The sequence below is a fragment of the Trachemys scripta genome, chromosome 3 (genome assembly GCF_013100865.1).
Source record: "Trachemys scripta elegans isolate TJP31775 chromosome 3, CAS_Tse_1.0, whole genome shotgun sequence".
Lineage (NCBI taxonomy): Eukaryota > Metazoa > Chordata > Testudines > Emydidae > Trachemys > Trachemys scripta.
Window position 1 is genome coordinate 169,088,543 of NC_048300.1, and position 23,460 is coordinate 169,112,002.

General features: G+C 43.2%; 2 protein-coding genes across 6 annotated transcripts in view; one reads left to right on the top strand and one right to left on the bottom strand.

Moving 5' to 3' along the window:
• The window catches only part of EIPR1 (EARP complex and GARP complex interacting protein 1), a 165,810-nt gene extending 147,365 nt beyond the window's left edge, over positions 1-18,445 (bottom strand). The window contains exons 1-3 of one of the 3 annotated variants that reach the window (XM_034766430.1): positions 18,241-18,445; positions 15,402-15,549; positions 4,075-4,158 (exon numbers count right to left, since the gene is read on the bottom strand). In XM_034766430.1, the coding sequence (XP_034622321.1) occupies positions 4,075-4,158; positions 15,402-15,464 (147 nt within the window). In that variant the 5' untranslated portion in view covers positions 15,465-15,549; positions 18,241-18,445. Of the gene's footprint in view, positions 1-4,074; positions 4,159-15,401; positions 15,550-18,240 lie in introns of those variants that run through there. The other 2 variants (XM_034766431.1, XM_034766433.1) reach the window with 2 other exon arrangements.
• A 42-nt stretch (positions 18,446-18,487) lies between these two features.
• TRAPPC12 (trafficking protein particle complex 12) overlaps positions 18,488-23,460 on the top strand; it is a 91,125-nt gene continuing 86,152 nt past the window's right edge. For 2 of the 3 annotated variants that reach the window (XR_004645239.1, XM_034766427.1), the window contains exon 1: positions 18,488-18,551. The gene's annotated coding sequence lies outside the window, so the exon portion shown is untranslated. Of the gene's footprint in view, positions 18,552-18,994; positions 19,179-23,460 lie in introns of those variants that run through there. The other variant, XM_034766428.1, reaches the window with a different exon arrangement.

Sequence of the window (23,460 nt, forward strand, 5' to 3'; positions counted from 1 at the left end):
GAGATAGCAGAATAATTATTTTGCTATAGCTATTCTGGGAAAATTCACTATGTACACAAGCTGAAAATAAGAATAACATGTTTAGTTTTCTTCCAAAATATTGAAAGTTCACAAAAGAATGATCATTCAACACTTCTGTCTTATTTTCTCCAGAACAAAATTTTACACAAATTTTTAAAGTTTTGTGATCCTTATAACTGAATACTTTTCAAGCCACATACAGTTGTGGATTGTAATGGCTCAAGTCAGGAAAGTCCAATTCAAACAAGGTTGGCCAAATCCATTTTATAAGGAGGTCCTTTCCTTCTCACCTCTAACCACCACCTCAGTTCCTCTTTCTAAATCAAAGGTTAAGGGAGTCACGTTAGGGCCTTGCAGAGAGTAAAATCCAACCCTTGCTTTCCCTGCTTGACAGTAGCAAAAACCCAGTACAGTTTTCTTTTCCTGTTCCGAGAGCTTCTATGCCCCCATTTCCATAGATGCGTGAAACAGCACTAGAAGGAGACAAATGTAGAAGCAGGGATGTTAAGCAGAGAACAGTACTTAAAGGGACAAGACCAAAGACCTTGCATCACCATCAGGGAGGGGAACTAGACAAGAGTAAGAAACAGAATGCATCAGTGAACAGAAGAGAATGACAGTGGGCAAATAAATAGGGACTAATACTTATATTTACCCCTTTCTGGAAAGGTTGTATGGAGAGAAAGCAGGCAGAGGACTTCACCTCCAGCTCTATGGGATGAAAGCATAGGACTTTTCAAAGTGGAACTGACCCCCAGGAGCCAAAAATACCCCTCTCCACAAGAGCCAGTGTGGCAGCATACACCGGTAGCTCTTGGATCCCTGCTAGGGCATCAGACTCTATTTACAAATGTGCAGTCTGCCCTAACTGGTTGTTAGCTCCAACTTCCCTCCTGCCCCCTTCTTTACCGTTCCTGTGCTGTAAGCCTGGTTCTCCCTGCCATCCATCTTTTCCTCTTTCCTTCTCCACATCATCCTCCACACTGATTCTCCTCCCATTCCTTCCTCCTCCTATTCCCCGCTCACCCCACCTCTGACCCCATAATAAAAAATTAAATAAAACCCATGGAACTAAGAATGTGTCAGATATCATGACGACTTTGCTTTTATATCTATATAGATTATCTCCATATCCCCCTTTACCCCACCTTCCAGGTGTTTTTAGATTGTAATGTCTTCAGTGTGAGGACTGTCTTTTCACGTGTGTTCAGATAGCAACATAGAATAGCTGTTATGAAACTGTGGCACCTGGTATGCTTTACTATTATAAATTACACTGATTAAGTTATGATGGTGGAATGCCAAGTACTAGATATAGCATGCTAGATCTTAAAACCTGAGAACCATTGACATTCTGGGTGTTGCCATAACACAAATAATTTTATCATCACTTTTTATTATTATTATTATTGTTCCTCCACTTTTAATATAAATGTTACAAATGAAGTGTTTTCTGTTTTCAATTAATCTTCTGTAAATACCTCAATTTCTTCTGCTGCAAAGCGGTTTTTGAACTTCCTACCTCCATAAATCAGGACAGCTCTGGGACTAGCTTTCTTCTATGACACACCTTTATGTGACTTGAAACAAAACAAGAGATTCTGCATATATTGACGCTATATGAAAAACCCTCCTGACCATGTAGCCCCTGGTTAGAAGTCAAAGCACCAAAAGTGCCAGCCAGCTACTAAAGATAGGTCAAGTAATGGGAAAAAAGGTGGTGTAGAATTAAGCAACAGTGATCGAGGCCTATAGTATTTCTTGGGGATTAATGACTAGCTGGGAGAAGATAATGGCCCTTGGCTGTGCTTCATGCCATCAACCACAACTATTTGTTAATAGCTCACTAAAAGCACTGCACCTCTATTGTTAGTGCTATTCCCTTGAAAGAGAGAAAAAAAGTCAGATAGTGAAAAAGTGTTAGATGCAGGTTCAACATGTATGTACAGGGCTAGAGTAAAGAATTAATGTCCACAATCACCTTGTCAGAATCATGTCAACATTTCCTTTTCAGAAAATGTTAATGATTTGAAACTCATTGGATATTAGGCGATAACTACAGAGTACTTCCTCCTTAAAAATTAATAACTAAATCCTCGGCTAAATACTCCGTGAAGTCAAAGATAGTTTATCCTAGGCAAAAAACTAGATGTAATTACCCAGTTAGTATAAAACACCTTCACAGTCAATAGTTAATCTTCGGGCATTTCACTATCTGAGATATAACAATGAAAAAAATTTTGCTCCTTTGTTTTTTTTAAACTGATTTTTTTCTGTGTCATTTTCTTCTCTCTCTGCCAACCATAATGTATACAGATATAACACAACACCCAGATTTTTATACCTTGAACAGCTTCTCTTCTCCCTTGCATGCTAGGTTATATTTAACAGGACAAAAACAAAATAATCTGAATTTTGAAAATAATATTCTAGGAACATTGCTCCCTTCCCTACATTTTCTATCATGTCTCCTCATTCTCCCAATCTTGGTATGTTTTTTATTTTTCATCCTGTTCTCTGTCAATTGGAAGGAGTAAGCTTTTCGGGGCAAAGGTCTGGTTTTCATACTACAGAGTGCCAACATGCCTATACGAACAAACAAGGTGAAACCGTTGTGTTTGCTATGCCATTATGGATGCTGTGTTCAGTGGTCAAACTGGGGCGAAAGGTGGTGGTACTGTTCCAACCATATGAACTACCAAAGTGAGACAGTGCTCACACTGGATTGTGCAGCTTTTCAAAATATGATTATGCATGCCCTCTGAGCTCAGCTCCCCATTGACAGAGCTTGACTTTGTCCATGCACTCTGCTCAGCTCCTTCTTGACGGAGGGGAGGGGAACATCTTTCAAACTTAACACATACTAATAACACCAAAATGAGACATTCACAGTAAGTCTGTGCTTCTCTCTCTTTTCTCACATGAAAAACAAAACAGTTCATGTTGACATTTAAGTTACTATTGGCCATCTGAGACTAAACTTCACTGAGATGAATAGAGATGAGCTTCTGTTCCAGGCTCTCACCACTCTCTAAACATCTTTACATCATTTATACCCTTCACATTTGAGGTTTTCTTCACAATCATAACAGCTAGAGATTGGCTTTAAAAAAAAATGAAAGCTGAGATTCTGGAGAATAAGAAGGAAGCTTGAGAGAAGTGTCAGCACACTGTAGCACCATGCACCTCCTGAATCCAAGCTCTGTTTGTGTGCTAAAGGTATTAGTGAATAAATACTGTTACTGAAACTATTCTAATGTGAAAAGTCAGTGACTGTACTAACACTATGGGTTTTTTAATCTAATTTAGGGCTCCAGCCTGCCCTTCAATATAAAGGCATGTCCTAATTTAATCTTATAAAAAGTCAGCTATTTTACTTTTACAGGGACAGATTGGACAAAATAGGCAGCAGTGTATAGGCTGTACGTCACTGTAGCCCTTACTCCCTGCAGAAACACAGCGATGGAAGTTTTATTGATATTCATAGGCAAAAAATGAAGTTAGGCTCATGGAAATAGAGCTGTAGACAATTATTAATTAAAACCTAAAGGCCCAGATCCTGCCAATACTTACACATACATGTCTTTAAGGAGTTCCATTGAAGTAAATCATGAGGGCCTAACTACGATTTCAAAATGGAAAGCAGGATTTTACTTTAATTGGGTTACCTGTTCTGCAGTTTAAAATGGTTCTACAAAATCAAAAAGAGTAATTTAGTACTAGAATTGGTCAAATAATATTTATTAAATAACTAATTTGATTAATTTTGCAATTTGTCTCAAATAAGTTATTATAAGCTTTTTAAAATTAATTATTCACCAGTCTTAGAAAGTTGGGTGACTATGAAAATATATTATCTTTTAAAAAAAAAAAAAAAAAACGACATCTCATTCACCTAACCACTTATCAAAACGTGTATATTTTGTTCACATAATACGTATTTTTAAAATAAAGCATCTAATGCTCAAACTTGGCAGGAAAATGAAGTAATACACTGGTAAAAAGTTAAAGAATATTCCTGATACTTAACGTATTATTCTGACAAAAATTTACCTGATTATCATATTTGAGAGACTGTGTCCCAACCAAAAATCGAATTGCATCCGTTTCTGCTATCTGGGGTGTTAAAGCACGGGCCTAGCAAAAAAAGAAAACCATTATAAAAACACAATGCAATACATTATTAATAATTTGTGAAAATCTTGGAACATAAAAGACATCCCAGTTGATCACCTTAAGCACCAAACTTTTACACTACATCTTTCTCCTAAACTTTATCTGTATTTAGGCTATTTACGTACGTTTTTTAATGAAGGGATTGCTTCTCACATCTGTAAAGTACGTACATGCTCTGGGTGCTAAATAAATAATGTGTCCATATTTATTTTAAAAAAAAAAAAAAACACACACACACAATTCAATGTTAAGAATTTCTCCCAAATTAATTCTTCTTAATGAACTCAGAATCATGAAACCTGGGAAGGAGGCAAAAGTGACTTCAAAAATACTTAAGGCCGCTGCAATGACAAAGGGCATTCTTGAACAAATTATTCAAAACAAACATTTTACACCTTTAAGTAAGATTCCTGAACCCACATGGAAAGTCACCAATTCATAAAATATCTGGGTTGGAAGGGACCTCAGGAGGTCATCTAGTCCAACTCCCTGCTCAAAGCAGGACCAATCCCCAGACAGATTTTTGCCCCAGATCCCTAAATGGCCCCCTCAAAGATTGAGCTCACAACCCTGGGTTTAGCAGGCCAATGCTCAAACCACTGAGCTATCCCTGGGGTGCAGAGATTAGAGGTCAGGAGTCAGATCTCCAGCCCCCCCCCCTTCTAGCCCCTAGAGAGACCCCCTTGCCATGACGCACTGGCCTTTCCTCCATCGGGGGTTCCCCCATACCATTCTTTTCCTTACTATTCACAGGAAAGAGCAAGCTAGAAGGAAAGAAGTTCTTGGTCCGCCTTGCTTTTCAACATTAAGCCACTAAAGCTAAGACCATATTAGAATGACCATAATGGAAATGATCATCCTCTGCTTACTCATAAAAAAGGCATAGTACTGGCAGTGATAATGCAGCCATTCCCACCCTACCCTGCCAATTGCCTCAACCCTGTGGTAGAGGATATTTCAGTTTTTGGCCAGCTTGCTAAAGAGACCAATAAGGTGCTGTAATAAAACCTCAGATAACTTTGGAATTCACATCCCTACTTGCTCTTAAATATCCCAAATCTGTCAACACTCAAGGCATGCTGCAAAGCCCATATTTTTAAGCAGGCATTTTGGAAGGACTGAGGTAGCTAGTAGCTCTGCCCATCTCCACTACACCCATTCTTTTTTGTCTGACTGATAGTTAAATGCTGGGAGATTAAGGTGCTGTTTTATTTACAATAGCCTTACTGATTAAGAATCTATTTTTAATTGATGATTAAGGTGGCTAGAACTTTGGAGAGACATGCTTTTAAGAGTGTTATTATTTTATCTATTTCATTTTAACCACAAGTTAATTACAGAATAGTATTTTGGAAAAACACCCTTAGATCTTCATTGAATAAAACAAGCAGTCCGACCATCTTTTAGGGGGTTATGATCAGATTGGACCTGGAGTTCAGAATTCATTCTGAAACACCACTGAACAGATAAACATTTCAGATGCTAGACTAAACACTGATTTAGATGAAAAACTACATTTTCTACTTTAGATTTAACCTGACATGGGTAACAAGTGAAATGAGTTTACTGGTCAAAAACTAGTACACTGTGAGCATTTAAACAGATCATAAAGTGAGTAGAAATTTTGATTCAACTGACAGTTCTCAGGACATGCTAAACTCTGAAATAATAGAAATGAATCACTATGGATTTACAATGTTACATCTATGCAATGAAACTTACATTACATCTACCTGCATTGGGTCTATACAGAGCTAATGTTACTAGTCTGTAGTGTTCAGTGACAGCAAGAAAGTTCACCAAAAAGCTTTTAATTTTTATATAAAATTTACAATGTGGATTTTTCCCTCAGCCATGGTGAGAACTTCTTTTCATTTCAAATCCCCTGCCAAGTTCTTTTCACGAAAGCACCACTAGAAACAACCCAGTCATTACAAATCTCCTTCAACCAAATAGACTTCAGTTGTTTAACAAGTGGAGTAGAACAAAACAACAACAAAAAAGATCTCTTGGGTCTTTCATGGAATAAAGAAATACTGGTAAGAACTTTGTTTCCTCATCTTTAAAGAGCCTCTTCTTAAAAGCAGTTTAGACTCAAGGTGCACTTTAAAATAAAAGAAAAAGAGATAATGTCACCATATGCTGACATTTGTCTATGGACAATCAACTTTTTCTTCTTCCTTCCCCCTCCAAAAAAATTAAAAGTGGGAATTATAATTTTCCCCACTCTGCTGAAAATATTAAAAGTTTGTGTTAAATATCTGAAACTGTAATACATTTCAAAATAAAGAACTGACTTCCTACATGTTATCCTCATTCAAAGAATGGAAAATGCATCTGTGTTTATCAGATTTGTCAATAAAGGATTACCAGTATCTGAGACAGTTTGATTCTTAATAGAGATAATGGACCTTCAGATGGCCCATGCACAAGTATGCAAATCTGTTATTTTTTAATTGTGACTACTCAGGCACGTTGATTCAGAGAAAGTCACAACAGCAAAACAGCTATTGGTGTGCAGAAATTTCTGCCTACCATGCTGTGACCAATATTGCCTCTTGTTTAATTGTACTTCCTTGTTTGTGTATATCCATCTGTTGTCTTCGGTCTTAGACTTAAATTGTAAGCTCCTTGCAGCAGGGACTGTCTTTTTGTTCTGTGTTTGTACAGCACCTAGCACAATGGGGTCCTGATCCATAATTAGGGCTCCTCGGTGCTATAGCAATATAAATAAATAAATGATCATTTCAACAGGTGATAGAGGTACTTCAGATGGACAGGACATTTGCTTTGAGCATGTGGTCAATGTATAGGAGAGTTTGGCAACTGGTGGTCTAAGCTCCCCTCCCCTACCTTAATGATAAGCCTTGGTATTGAGTCACTGTGCACTGCTACTGTCCTCCGCCACTTGAAGCATGCGCAGCCTAATTCACCAGAAGCTTGAGATACAGAAAACTCCAGCCCCATAATCATATCTGCAATTGAATAGGTATAGATAGACCCTAGCTAATACTGAAACACAATGGTTATATTGAAAAGCATATGAACCACAGAGACATAATCTAGTCAAGTGAATAAAATGAATTGGCATTTTCATTTACTGCATCCTAAAGCAGTTTATAGAGCCATGAATTATATACCTGGAGAGGAATAACCATATGCATGCAAAAAAGTGTCTATAATGCATCATCTGTTTCCAAGGTAGTAAAACTATCATACTTTTAGTACCAGCAGTATGAGCTCTGAGTCGATTTAAAACAACCCTTCCACTACAGCAAAAAAGGAGACAAGATATTACTTCAAGAAAACAAAGATTTGAGAGGTCACTGGGCATGGTGGTGGGCAGTGTGTGAAATCACTAAAAAGAGAAGTCTGACCTAAAAAGAGTTCTGTGTAAGTTCATCTCTCTCACCAGCAGAAGTTAGTCCAATAAAAGATATTACCTAACCCATCTTGTCTTTCTACCAGAGGGCCTTACTACATTAAACATTCCAGAACTCCTATGCCAAAGTAGATGTGATGTTATCCAGTTATCAAGGAAAAGCTACTATTTGGGTAACTACATCTGACCCTGGCAGATTAAATTGAAACAAAAATTAAAACATTTTATGTTTGCTAGTCACCAAAAGAGGATTCCCATAACCTGGCAAGGTGAGACTTTTATCTCACCCTGGCTGGTCACATGCAAATTAAGTATTGTATAGTTCACAATGGACACCCATTTACAGTAGGAGGAGCATTTAAAAAGACTTGGACAGTTCAGCTTAAAAATGAGACAACTAAGGAAGGGTATGGTAGAGGTTATAAAATCATGAATGTCATGGAGAAAGTCAATAAGGAGTGTCATTTACCCCTTCACATAACACAAGAACCAAGGTCACCCAATGAAATGAATAGGCAGCAGGTGTAAAACAAACACAAGGAAGTACTCCTGCACACAATGCATAGTCAACCTGTGGAATGTTGTGAAGGCCAAAAGTGTAACAGGTTCAAAAAAGAACTAGGTAAGTTCATGGAAGATAGGTCCATCAATGACTATTAGACAAGACAGTCAGGGATGCATCCCCATGGTCTGGATGTCCTTAAATCTTGGACTGCCAGAAGCTGGGACTAGAGACAGAGGACGGATCACTTGATAATTTTCCTGTTATGTTCATTCCCTCTGATGCATCTGGCACCAGACACTGTCCAAAGACAGGGTACGGGGCAAGATGAACCATTGGTCTGGCCCAGCATGGCCATTTTTATGTTCTTAGAGTCTGAGCAAATTGTTAATCAATAGATTGTGAAGGCTGAAGGAAAAAACAAAAATAGCCTGGTTAATCTGCTTAGGAATAAGACAATGAACTTTTGAAACTGTATCTGGGGTGCAGATGAAAACAAAGTATTCCTTCAATCTCTGAGGACAAGCTGCCAACAAGCTTGATTTTGAGTTGGTATCTCAGACAACCTGGTTGAAAATGCTGAGAAAAGGACGTGGGGCAAGCTATTTTGTAGAAGATAGTGAAATGCCTTATTAGTTAAGTTTAGGCTTTAGAAAGTGTGTTATGATTTTGTTTCATATGTAACCATTTGTTTCCAATATTCTCTATCACTTGTATCTCTGTTCTTCAATAATAAATGTATTATTGTTTTCATTATCTAAGTGCTTATGTTAAGTAGAGTAGTGATACTGAGTTCAGTCTTTCAAGCTGGTGTGTACTATTCCTTGAGGAACAGTGGATCTAAGAGTTCCGAGAGTGCTCAGGGGAACAAGGGTTGAGCACTCCAGAAGGGACGGCTGGAGGACTCAGAAGTTGGTGTGTGCCTATCACCAGCCTGTAGAGAGAGAGCGAGGCCTAGAAGGTAGTGCTTGTCTTGTCAGAGACTGGAGGTTTCAAGGTACTGATCCACAGCAGGCACAGACAATACTTCCTCCTGGCAAGTGGTGGCCAGGTCCCTCACAACCCTCAGTACCCATAGGAAGTGTCACAGCTTCCTCAATCATTATATCACCTTCTCCTTCAAAGACAGGTTTACAGATCCTTTCAAGAAATGTCTCATATTTGCAGAACTAGAGAATTTAACCTTTTTCTCCCTCACACTCCTCTCCCAAAGCAGCTTAGATTGGCACAGTCTAACCCTGGCAAAATTACCTTTCATCTATGTGGAGTTAATGGTAGCAAAACGAACAAGGATAGCTTTTGCTTTTGTTTTGGAGACAAATTAGTGACCCAGGAAAGTTTCCAGTCCAAGAAACAGAAACCCTGGCCCATGACAAACCCTAGACTCCTGAATGGTAGAGAAAGACATGGGTGGCTGCCACCCAATGTTAGTAGACCCCATTAAATACACTAGTGATAACCAGGAGGATAGGATTTTTCAGAAGTGCTCAGCATTGGCCTAAATTTGATACTTCTGAAGTCAATGGGAGTTTACAATTGATTTCAATGAAAGCAGAGTTAAGTCAATACAGAGAGCTTTGGTCTAAACAATAATGCATCAGTTTTTAAACACAAACTTCAGTCCCTGAGTTATGTAAAAAGAGTAGATATGAGGAGCAGCACTATTAGAAAAAGAAGCTCTGTACACTAAGCAACTGTTGGTCTATCTATGAATTATTATTGATTAAAATATTCTGGTCTCTTTACCCTATTCCATACAATAAGAGAAATATAGAACTGGAAGGGACTTGGAGAGATCACCTAGTCCAGCCCACTACATTGAGGAAGCACCAAATATACCTTAGATCATCCCTTACAGGCGTCTAACTTATTCTTAAAAACCTCCAATGGTGAGGATTCCACAACGTCTACTCCTGGGGGAACGCTGTGTGTAGGAGCTGGATTTTATAATGTACTATGAGAATTAATGTCTGATTTGATTTCATCCTGTCAGCCACCCTTTTTGAATAGCGGAAAGGAATGACAGACCAGAACAATCCTTATGACGGATTATGGTCACCCTTTTGTTTTAGGATAAGTTATAATGTCTACTATGGTTTCCTGTATGTATTACAAATTAGGCACTCTAGTTAAATATACATTTCTTTGTTTTAAGGTTTTAGTAAGTAAGAGACAGACTTCTCTACTGTGTCTATGTTAAGTAGATTAGAGGAATATTGAAGGCCTGGGTCTCAATGTAAATTGTCTTGGTTATTGATTGTAAAACTTAACAAGGTTTAATTTGCAATGCCTTTTTTGCTCGATATAAAATACTACTGTTTGTATTCTCAATCTGTTTGTGTGAATGAGGAATATATGCATCAGGAAAAGATAAGGTGCGAAGGCCATTCTTATAGCCAGAGTCAAGGAAGAAGTAGTAAAGAGACTTAAAGAACATCAAAGAATCATCAATGCGCATCCATAATGAAGGGCAGATTGAGGACCCTGAGGTGAAGGCTGGCACCCTAAGGGCAATTGATTAAATCAGAACAAAGGACAAGATGACCCTCTCCGAGGTGTATTGGAATGTTTACACCAATTAAGAAGTAACCAGTCACAAACTGACACAGCAAAATCCATAGGCTTCAACAGAGGAAAAAAAAAAAAACTATAAGAACAGGGTGCTCGGCCATGGGACTTTGGGTTCATCTTGCCACACTCCAGGAGCATCAGATCGTGACCAATAGAGCCCCGCTCCACTCTGCAACTAATCTGGCTGGCCACTAGATTGATCCAGACTCTGGACTGGTAACTATAAACATCACTGCAGGAGTGTGAATGTGTGTCTAAAAAGCATATGCCAACTGTTGTATTTTCAATAAATGCTATGTATTTACCTTTCTCTTTAAAGATCCCGAGTGCTTTGTATGAGCGTAACATGCGCATTGTGCACACTCAGAATTCACGGCCCCCGTGGATCTCTTTGCTTCCCCACAGAAAAATGGCTGCTGACATGAAATAAAAGGGGAGCCACAAGGGCGGTAGTATGTCCCTCCCCAGCAGTGCGGGCACATCGTTTTGGGCGCCCGGAGCAGCCAGCAGAGAGGTAGGTCACTGGGGGAGGTGAGGTGGAGAGAGGAAGGTGGTGCTGGGGACACCCCAGCCAGTGGCTCCTACCCTGTGCCAGGCTAGTCCCGGCTGGGCAGAGGGCAGGGGAGGATGGGACGTCCTCTTCCCCTGCAAGGAGCAGATGGGACCCGGTCAGACCCACCCCAAGAAACCTTCCCCAGTTGCAAGAAGCACCACTCCACACCCTCCCCCCACCACTTCCTGCCCCCATCACTCATCAGCAACGGGATCATTGTACAGGGAGCTGCTCCCCCATCCGCACAAACCCTGTGCATCCCGACCCCCCCATACCCAAAACGTCACCCTCCCACACCCAGAACCCCATCACCAAGCCCCCTGCACCAAAATGCCCACCACACCGAGCCTCACCCCCTGCACCCAGACCCCCCCACTGAGCTCCACCACCCTGCCTCTGGACCCCCACTCCTGCACCTAGACCATCTCCTGCTGAGCCCCCTGCACTGAAAACCCCACACTGATGAGCCCCACCCTCCCTGCACCTGGACACCCCAACAAGCTCCCCTGAGACCTCTACCCCAATGAGCCCCAACCAGCTGCACCCAGACCCTCGACCCCACCAGGTCCCACTCCTCCAGTACCCAGACCCCCCCACCGAAGCCCCAACACTCAAGCCAAGCCCCATCCCCCCAGACTGTCCCTGCTGAGCCCCAGCCACCTGGGCCCCTGTGCAAAGTCCCATTCCCCTTCGCACTCCGACCCCCCAGTGAGCCATCCGCACACAGATTGCCCCACACAGAACCCTCTCACTCCACACCTGGATCCCCACACACTAAGCCCTTCCACACTTGGATTCTGCTGGGATGAATCTGCCTGACCCACCCCTGGATCAAGGGCCAGAGCTGGGCATGCATGCGAGACTCTGTCCCTCTCACTTGCTATCACGTGCCCAGGTTTTTTAATCTTTCCTCATAAGTTAGGTTTTCTAAATCTTTTATCATTTTTGTTGCTTTCTCCTGGACGCTCTCCAATTTGTCCACATCTTTCTTAAAGTGGGGCAACTAGAATTGGACATAGTACACCAGATGAGGCCTCGCTAGCACCAAGTAGAGCAGGACAGTTACCTCCTGTGTGTTACATGTGACACTCTTGTTAGTACTCCCCAGACTTATATTAGTCTTTTTTTTTTTTTTTTTTTGCGACTGCAAAGAAAGGTGACAAATCTTAGAAACTGTCCCAGATTGAAGTGTCAATACAGCATTTGGAAAAAATTGATAAATTAAACAGTAATAAGTCACCAGGATCAGATGGACCCAAGACTTCTGAAGGAACTCAAATATGAAATTGCAGAATTACTAACTGTGGTATGTAATTATCGCTAAAATCAGCCTACATACCAGATGACTAGCGGATAGCTAATAGCACTCCAATTTTTAAAAGGATTCTGAGGCGATCTTGGCAATTACTGGCTAGTCAGTCTATCTTCAGTAGCAGGTAGACTGGTTGAAACTATAGTAAAGAACAGGAGTACTTGTGGCACCTTAGAGACTAACAAATTTATTAGAGCATAAGCTTTCGTGGACTACAGCCCACTTCTTCAGATGCATATAGAATGGAACATATATTGAGGAGATATATATACACACATACAGAGAGCATGAACAGGTGGGAGTTGTCTTACCAACTCTGAGAGGCCAATTAAGTAAGAGAAAAAAAACTTTTGAAGTGATAATCAAGCTAGCCCAGTACAGACAGGTTGATAAGAAGTGTGAGAATACTTACAAGGGGAGATAGATTCAATGTTTGTAATGGCTCAGCCAATGGCTTACAGACTCTAAGATGCCACAAGTACTCCTGTTCTTTTTGCGGATACAGACTAACACGGCTGCTACTCTGAAACCTATAGTAAAGAACAGAATTATCAGACGCATAGATTAACACAATATGTTTGTGAAGAGCCAATATGGCTTTTGTAAAGAGAAATCATGCCTCACCAATCTATTAAAATTCTTGGGGGGAGAGGGGGTGTCAACAAACATGTGTGTGAAAGTTACTAGTGACCCCCCCTTAACAGCTAGCAGCCAGTATGTCAACCAGTGGCCATTAGGGGGAAGCAGATACCTCACTACACAGTAGCCTGAACTTTTGAACTGTCTTCTCTCCTGGCTCCAAGCCGGTTTTCACTGACCAGATAGCAGAAGCACGGGTCTGGCAACCACCAATCAAGTGTTAACATAGCAAGGGCCTTTGTCTGAATGTGTATAAAGGATCTGTAAAATGTGTGCAAGACAGAGTTTTTGTACCAAGGTGCAAAGCTCTCCTTTCTTCTGCAGAATAAAGCAACTCTTCCTTATCCCTGTCTGGCTGTTATTGGCTCTCAGCTAGGTGGACCTGATATTTCGGTGACATGTGGACATAGTGTATTTAGATTTTCAGAAAGCCTTAGACAACGTCCCTCACCAAAGGCTCTAAAGCAAAGTAGGCAGTCATGGGATAAGAGGGAAAGTCTGCTCATGGATCAGTAACTAATTAAAAGATAGGAAACAAAGGAATAAAAGGTCGGTTTTCACAGTTCAGCTTACAGATAGAAGCATAGACTAAGTTTCAGCAAGTTTTGTTTTGCAACAATGCTAATTTTCAACTTTTAAGCTTACAAAGCAAAAGACTCTCCCAATGTATGTCTTTTAAGACTTGAAACATGAGCTTTCCAGATAAAATTGTATTGAAGTCACTCTCTGCAACATGAGAAGGGAACCTCTCAAGGCACAGAAATGGAGAAAGAGGAGAAGACTAGACAAGAGTTTATTTAGGATTACTGTATATTTTAATTATCACTTGAAAAAGTTCCATCTTAGGTTTTTATACCCATCACAGTAGGATCTGAGCTGAAAAAGTTCAGTTAAGGTTTTGTACTGAAAGCAAACCAAATTCTTAATTCACAACTATTCTAAATCCAAGGTGGGCAGAGAGAGGGAAGAGATAAGAGGAGCATTTAAATAATAGATTAAAATCTAATCTGTGGGTCAATAGCGTTTGTTGTTGTTTTTTTAAAAAATGCTGTTCTAACTAATAAAGAACATGGGTTTTAAAGTGCCATATTTTGGGGAAGAAGGTCTGAAAATACATGTAGAAAACGTATTTTAAGCATTTTTTTCCATTCTCTCCAATACTACAACCTATAGATTTACTTTTAGTATTGTGCTAGAGGTACAAGTTTAGGGACTGATATAGTTATACCTAGAATATCATTGTAAAATAACCTTTCAGGGAGAGATTTTGTAGTTAATGAGACTTCTGGGATAACTCATTGTTTAGTCTATCTGAATTAGAAGATTATAGGTCAGTAGTTTAAGTTCAACCCAAGTAGGTAGTACTGAAAAGTCAATGGTATGTGATGGAGTTTGGCAGCATGCATAAAGCAAGTTTGTAGTCTTTGTCCATCACACAAATACCACTACACCACAGTTTATAACCTTCTCAGCAGAAAGGCCAAGACAAAGGTGAGTATGATGTTGAGGCACACTGACAGGGCAACATAGGGAAATTTGTCCTGGTGCTGCACCTATTTGCAGATAACTTCAGACAAGAGGACATCTTTCACTAGTACTAAAATCAGTCAGCAACTTTAAAGAAAAAAAAATCTTTCTAACCCTTTGGGAATTCTGGATCATTACTCAAATATCCAAACATTCATGGGATAGCCAGTCTGGAAAATGTCATCATTCTAAAAGCAAAACTACTTCATAACACATTCTGTATAATGATGTGCCCTATTTCTCACGTCTTCTCTCTTTACAGCCTTCTAGCTCTAAGCAAGCCTGTTGAAACAAGTGGGAAATATGATTGGCACAGTTCTCTTAGGACATGCAGTGCTAAAGTTAAACTGTTAGATACTAAAAACTAACTTATCTTAGCTTTATTAGCATTATTCAATTCTATATTTGCCTGGGATCTCACTCTATGGGAAGAGAAGAGCCACTGTTAATTCCAGGCATAGAAGGGAACAGCAGCCCAAGAATGGAGTTGTGCCCTTGACAAAAGAGGGCCTAAATAACAGCTGGGTTCTCTTGACGTACTGCTACAGCAAGACCTCAGCTGGAGTTGGGTCTAAGGAGGTGGGTCTTCAGCAGACTGTGGGAAGAGCTTGCCTATATATGACAGAAAAATTCTGGTCAGGGGAGCAAGAGTGGTTGGCAAGAGCAAACACCAAAGGTTTGGAGGATAAGAAAGGAATCATCCTGTGGTGACACGTACGTTGGCAATCCAAGGAACTGCATGAGGCAGCTTGTTTGTGAGAGCAGCAAAATGGCAATACATCCACTTAACAGCAGGAAGTGATCTGCCTTGGAGAATCCAGCAAACAGCAGTAGCCAAAGCCCAATCAGCCAGTTAGCAATTAGCCCTATAGGAAAGACAAGACAGACCAGAGTCGACATTCATTTGGCTAAGGAATGTACTGTATAAGGAAGGCACAAACGCAGGAACTCTACTTACGTTTCCTGGGCAGCATGCGACTGAGGCTTAGAACTGCCATTCATGAACAAATAGAAATGTTTGTGGCTTAGATTCAAGGCCCTGTGTACTATAAGATTATGTGGCTGCATAATTCTGTTTTGTAAGGCTGCCACATAAAGGGATGTCAGGGGCTTGGCAGCTGGGGAGACTGGAAGTAACTGAAGGAGCCAAACAAAATACAGGCAACAGAAAGAAGCACTTGCTCCAGCAGAATTTAAGAGCTCTCCAGAAGAGGTATTTCCCCCCAGCTGCAGTGCTTCCTCAGTGCTTCAGGAGAGGTTACATCAATAGCTCTACCAAAGTGGAGCTGGGGATGGCTCCTTTCCTATGTGCCTTAGGAGAGCTATAAGAGGGAATGAGTCTATGCTGTGAAGTTCATATTTAATTTATAGGCATTTCTATGGCATTCAATTTAATACCTAAGCACTTTACAAACTTGAATTTATTCATATGAAAAACAGAAATATTAGCCTCATTTTACAGATAGGAAACCTGAGGCACAGAGAAGTCAAGTGGCTTGCTTAAGGTCACACTGTAAGTCTATGGAGGCCAGAAATACCTAGGAATAATATTGTAGTCTTTAAGCTCCTTTGTGCCTTAATCACAAAACTACACACCCTTCCTCCCCATTCCAAAACTGCTCCACAGCAGAGCTCTGCCACATGGACACTTCCTCCTGCTCACCATTAACTTTTACAAATCCCTGGTTAGAGCTACATTCTCAGAAAGTCCATTGCCCTCTATGCTCCCAACCAGGCCTAATTCCAGGAGATCCTCCCCAAGCATCTGCTGCATATTTCCCAGAGAGCAAGTGGAACAGCTCAGTGCAGAGTTCTGAACAATGATTAGGATGAGATCTAAACGATGTTGCCGCTAGAAACCTTCGTCACACAATTTACAGTTTATATCAGATAGTACTTTGCTTCGAACACAATATACAGCCGTGATCCAAAATAAGAGACTAAGGGCTAGAGGTATTTAGGCATTTAATGCCCTTTAAAATCTGGAATTATCAACCCTGAAGAAATAGGAGGATGTATAGCCTCTGTGATCCAATCACATAATGGTAAAGTTATGATAGTCAAACTTGAGCAGATTTAACATCCAATAGTGTACGCACAAAACCAGCCCTGTGCTCTATTGACAATAAAAGTGAATACAACAGAACGGAAGGTACCCAGATGGGGCAACAGGGCTGATACAGAGAATCATCACTAATAATCCATCATTAAGCCATTCACTTGCTATTTCTTGGACCATTTCAGTTTTGGACCTGCAAAAAAACTATCCTGTTGTGACATGAAAACACAATGATAGGATTATGAATTTGTCCTACAAGGAAAAATTAGTTAAGGGGGAAACTATAGCACCAGCAGCAAATATCTAACGAGTTAGGGAAATTTGATGAATGGTAATGTATCACAAGATGTATTTCAGTCTTCTTCATGAGTCATGTAGGCTGCCTGCCCTGCAAGGACGAGCCAGGGGTCTCCCCACTCTGCAGGAGAGAGAAGCAACCACGGGCATATACCTTCAGAAATTGTTGGCATTTCTCTTCCCCTGCCCAGACTGAGGCCAAGTGCTCTCTGTGAGTCCACTGTAAGGAGGCCACTCAGGCTGAGCCAGGGCTGGGAAGGAGGTTGACTGGGGTGAAAGTGTAACTTACAAATTCTATTCTTTTGACAATTTGTCCATAGCTCTATAGCAGTTAGTCTATCCTATTAGATTGTAAACTCTTCAGCACAGCGACTTTTCTATTCTACATCCCTATGATGCCTTGCATAATACCCCCTCTCCCCAGCTAGAGCACTCAAGCATAAAGAATATAAATAAATAAAACTAACAAGAGATACAGAACACTAGTTATTAAATAAAAGAGGCCACACTGTACCCCGTGCCTTTACGTAACTGACATATCTTCCTACTGTTCATCTATTCTGCCAAGTATGGCACAACTCAAGTCACTCTGCACAATCAGTTCCCTTCTACCGAGCTACTAGCCCCTCTTACTTCCAAGCTGTTAGGCACCTTAGCGAGTGGTTATTGTGTTACATGTGAAAGCAGGCAAGGGTCAGAGTTAAGGCTAACTGTAGCATAGGCACATTTTTGGGCTCAGGAAGAACCCCTGATCAGCAGCTATGTGGGATGGGGGCTGCAAGAGAGTCTGATTCCCTTGCCTAGTATCATCTTCCCCCAGCTCCTGCTGCTCTGCAAGGAGCTGTCCTCTTCCACTGCCCACCACCTTGCCCCCTGAAAAGCCCTGTCACACACACCCCAAGTAGGCAATAGCCCCCCCCCCCCCCGCAGAGCTCCCCTCCGACACCCCCTTCCACCGGCAAGCAACAGCGCCCCACCCCACAGACTCCCCTCCAATACTACCCCCCAGCCAGAAACAGACCCCCCCTTCCCCGCAGGCTCCCCTCCAACCGCCCCCCCGGCCACCAACAGTCCCCCCTCCCCGCAGGCTCCCCTCCAACACCGCCACCCCCCCGGCGGGTTCCTCTCCAACACCAACCAACCCACCCTCTCCACCCCAAACCTCTCCCTCCTAGGGGCTCCTCTCCCCGCTCCTGCGCACCTGGAACTCCAGCCCATAGATCACTGGCGAGTCATCCTCCATGACGTCCCCACAGCTGCTCCCGCAGGGCCCGCCTTCAACAGCCGCACGTCCCTTTCCCCCAGCCTCAGCCGGCTCCCCTGTTTCATACGTTACTCGCTAGCCCAGGGGCCTTTCTGAGCCTCTGCGGCATCCGTTCTCTCCCCTTCCGGGTGGTGTGAAGGAGACGCAGGCGCCGTAGAGACCGTTCCCTGGTTGACGGCGCAGACGCAGACGCAGAAGCTGCTGGATCCTTGGGGCGGCGGTGCAAGGCTGCTGCTGATGCTAAGCAGGTGAGGGTCAGGGCTGTAGCGGGGATGGGGAGGCCGGGCCGGGCTGGGCCTGGCGGAACGGAGGGGCGGGGGTCCTGGCCGGGCCCGGGGACCGCTGTAGTCTGCCTGGCGTGGGGCAGGCGGCGAGCGGGCCTGGGGTTCCCTAGCGTGGATCTGGCCGGGCCGGAGGTGCGCCGGGGTCCCGGTTTGGGGTGAGACGGCAGCAGAGGTGTCTCCCCGCTGGGCTGTCACTTGTGCTACGAGGGTCTGGCTGCCACCCGCAGAGCCAAATCTTCCCCCCGGGGGGGATCTGCCTGAAAGTGAACCCCAGTGAGAGGCCCTTGAGCCAGGCCCGAGGGGCTGGGACGCCCCCTTTCCCTTCTTCTGTTAGACAGTGGCCATGTTCTTCCGCCGCTCCGCACCCATCACCGCTACCCGGGAGTAGTAACGAGACTCTGTGCGGACGCCCTGCTTCATCCCCTTCAGCCTTGTGTGCGGTACCTGCCAGGGAGTTTCAAACCCACTCTCTATATCCACGCTATTAAGTGAGAGGTGATGGGTACTGACTGGCCAGACCAAAGGTTTAGCCTGGTGAATTAGCACAGATGTCCATAAAGACTCAGAAACCCGAAATTCCGTGACAAAACTGTGAGCATACATGTATTTATTTGCCAGTGCATTATAGACCAGTGGTTCTCAACCTTTTTGGGCTCAGGACCCATTTGTAAATGTTTATGGCCTGTTGTGATGCATTAAATAACCTGGAGGTGGTTTTGTTTGGAACCTGCCCCCAGGAATGGGGGGGTTGGATCCTGCCCGGCACTCACCCCACAGCAGTGGCTCCTGCAGTTCCTGGGCTGTGGCAGGGCTTGGCTCTCTGCTCTGGGTTTTGCAATCTCCAAGTTGCAGCGCAGCTCAGGTTTCTCCCTGCCCTCTTTGCTGGACCAAATATTTGAGTGAGTGGAGTTGTCACCTGGCTCATGGGGTTGCAGTGCCACTCTAAGCTTTGGCCTATCCAGACGCCTGTCATCATGATGGCTGGGCGAAAGCTGAGTGGCGCTGGAACCCCAGAGGTTGGAGTGCCTGGACTACGGAGGTGAGCCCCGCCATCCCTGTGGGACGGGAGCTGCTACATGACCCTTTGAAATATTCTAGCAACCCAATTTTGGGTCCCGACCCACGAGTTGAGAAACCCAGTTATAGATGACAAAGGAAGGGAATGAGCTACTCACAGAGCAGGCTGAAAGTATTTTCAGTGAGTATAACTGGTAGAAACTTTTCATTGAGATTTTAGAATAACTTTGGCCCATTCTGCAATGAGACCTATTCCTGTCTGTGCCTGTGCAAAGCACTGTTGTTTTCAGTGGGATTCTGCATGGATTCAGTACTAGGCTAGCTGTAGTTTTATATATAGAAAGATAAGACTTCACGTCATCAAAATAAAAAAAATGTAATCATTACTTAGTCTGAGATTAGGAGCAAATAAGAAGCCTCCAAGATTAAGGAAATAAATTCATCTTAAATTCATCTCCCAGAAAAATTAGCTTCTTTCTCCAAACCTGCATAGGCTTTGAAATATGGGAAAATGTAGCCTTTTTTTTTGTTTAAGTTTTTCACAATCAAAAGGTAAAATAGAGTGAATTTACTGAATTTTGCCATAAGCAGTGATGGAGAACCCCACTTGGGGGTATGCAAAAGTTTAGATGTTAAAAAGAGAGGTTTAAAAATGCCAGTTAGGTTTTAAAAAAAAATGCCAGAGAACTGTAGAAATCTTCACCTTTGATATCTTTGGGGGAAAAAACCATATTTGCTTATTACAAATTTTTAGTAAAATTTTCTATATCTTTAGCTTTCCTCTGCAGAATTGCATCTTTTATCAACTAGTATTTTAGGAGATTAACTTTTCTTTGTTTTCCACATCTACGTGTGTTTCTTAAATTTAATTAATCTTTTTCTTCAGTGTGTTCCATTTTTCACTCCCATTCAGATATTTCTCTAGATAGTAAACAAGATTTTTTTCCTCGTTGGAATAAAATCAAACTTCCAAGCTTTGAATTGATGAATAAATGTACATAGTGTTATTTAGAAAATAGTTGTGAGACTAAAAGACCTAGCAGTGTTTTCAACTGGTTAAACAGTGTCGTGTCTACACCCTGGTAGATAACAGGAAATGTAACAGGGATTATGTGGTGGGAGAAAACCTGCTCCTTGTAACTTCAAACCCATTCAAAGTTACAGAGGCATCAGTTACTCTAAATTTTTCTATAGAAGGCTGTCTCTTATTTTGCTGCTTAAGTTTGGGAGCCACACTGAACAGAAGAGTAGAATACATCTTCTTGAGGCATTGGGGTGGAGTCGGAGAGAAGGAATGGTACTACAGGTTCCTAGAGAATTCCTAACCAAAAAAAAAAAAAAAACACCCTAGTCATACTGCTGGCTTTAATCAAGTTTATAATACATTTCTGGCATGCGTGCCTCTAAATATGCCTTGTGTCAATGTGCAACAAGGTTAAAATCCAGCTATAACCAGGTCAACCAAAAGTGTCGTCCCCTGTCTAGGCTGACAAATGGTTGTCTTTCTGCAACCGGTATAGCACGTTCTCCACTTCCTTCCCAAAACACAGACAGGACCCCTTAGCTTGTTACTTTTAAATTGACTTGTCAGGTCCTTTTTTTCTCCCACCTCTCTTTCAGGTATGACATCCCAAAGTGCAATTGCACTCCATACGGTTGATGTTGTTCTGTATGTATGTATGTTCTCAAAGACATCTATTTCCTTGGAACAATGAGGAAGTTTTGCCCCGAATGTACCAATATAAACATGGTATGATAGGCATGGATATACCAGTGCTAGTGTGATAGCAGAAAGGCTGTGATGTGGACACAAACTTAATGTATTACTACAATTGAAACCTCTTTGACAAGAATGATTGTTCTCTGCCTCAAATTTCCTATGTGTAAAGTGGGAGGTTAATATGTCCCTGCCTCACCAATGTGTTCATAAGTAAGACTGTGTGTCTGTCACGGAAGTCACAGATTCAGCTGGCTCTGGGGCTGCACGAGCAGATCAGGCAGCCTCTGGGCTGCTGCTGGTCAGGGCCGCCCAGACGGCAGCGGGGGGGGGGCAAATGGGGCAATTTGCCCCGGTCCCCACAGGGGCCCCCACAAGAATATAGTATTCTATAGTATTGCAACTTCTTTTTATGGAGTAGGAAGCCTGCCAGCCCCACCAACCAAGCACCAGCAGGGGTTCCGGTCTGTGTGCCGCAGTCTGCCCCCCACCCAGCACCTGTGGCGCCCCTGGACCGTCCCCACCTCCCCACCCCTCAGAGAACCCGCAGCCCCCCGGCCCAAGTTTTAGTTACAGGTATAGTACAAGTCATGGACCGTGAATTTTTGTTTACTGCCCTTGACCTGTCCATGACTTTTCCTAAAAATACCCGTGTCTAATATGTAGCCTTATTCATAAGTAAGGCTGTGTGTCTGTCATGGAAGTCACAGATTCCAGACTTACCGTGACTTCTGCAGCGGCTGGTGCAGCTGGCTCCACCGAGCAGATCAGGCAGCCCCCGGGCCAGCTGCACCGGCCGCTGCTGGGGCAGTTTGGGTGTGTGAGGGAGCTCAGGGCTGGGGCAGAGAGTTGGGGTGCGGGGTGGCGCTTACTTCGGGGGCGGGGGGGCGTGGTCTCCCTGGAAATGACCGGCATGTCCCTTCAGCTCTTTCAGGGGTTCTCACAACAAATTTTTTGGTGGTCTCAGAGTGTGGCCACCAATTCTTGCTCGTGGCCGCTCTGACAGTTTTTCCTAAAATACTTAATTAACTTTAGGAAAAACAAATAAATATGCACAGATACATGTCCAAATCATTGTAATCTATCTATCTAGGGTTTTTTGGTTTTGTTTTTTTTCAGACTCAATAATAAAAATAGTGTACACTTGTCTCTGTTCTTCATTGGACCTAAACAGAATAGAAACACAAATAAGGTGCTTTGAATGTTCTTGTCATTTTTCTTATTGTTTCTTTTGGTTGGTTGGTTGTTTTGGTTACTTTTTTTAAGACTTGCTAGCTACTAAGTGTTCCGTGAAAAGTCATATTAACAAACATGTAAATCTCACTTTTCACAACAGACTTACTCAGAAATTAAGCCCTGGATGGGGAGGTAGGTACAGAGGCCGCAGGGGCCAGGGGTGATGGGGCATTGGTGGAGGCAGTAGGGGGCAGAGGTGATGGGGGGGGGGATGGGCTTGGGGCCAGAGCCCATCACCATGCAGCCAGGGAATGGAGCCTAAAACCCCATGTCCAGGGGACAGAGCCTGAAGGCCCGTGGCTGGAGACTCCCACCCAAGGACTGTAGCCCGATCCCACTGCCCCTGGGAAGGTGGGGGAACTCACTAGCTGCCTTTCCTTCAACTTGTGTCTCTCCAGAGGGGGGCAGGGCCCAACCACTTCTGGTGGCCCCTGGGGAGGGGCTGCTGCTTTGCGCTCCCTCCTCCCCCAATCACCGACCAGGAAGCTGTGGCTACAAGAAAAGCCCCTGGTGGCCACATTTGAGAAACGCTGTTCTAGGCAGAGGGGCCAGGCGGCTCTGCGTGCTGCCTCTGACCATAGGCACCGCACCCGCAGCTCCCATTGGCTGCAGTTCCAGGCCAATGGGAGCTGCAGAACTGGAGCTTGTGGTGGGGGAAGTGCACGGAGCCCCCCGGCCTTCCCTCCCCCAGGAGCTGCAGGGACATGTGGAGCCAGGTAGGGAGCCTGCTAGCCCCGCCAACCCTCACCTCCCCCCCAGCACCAGCAGGGGTCCCGGGGGGCCAACCCCCAGCACCCATGATGCCCCCAGACCAACCCCTCAGAGCACCCTCAGCCCAAGTTTTAGTTAGGAGTATAGTACAAGTCATGAACAAGTCACGGGCCACGAATATTTAATTGCTCG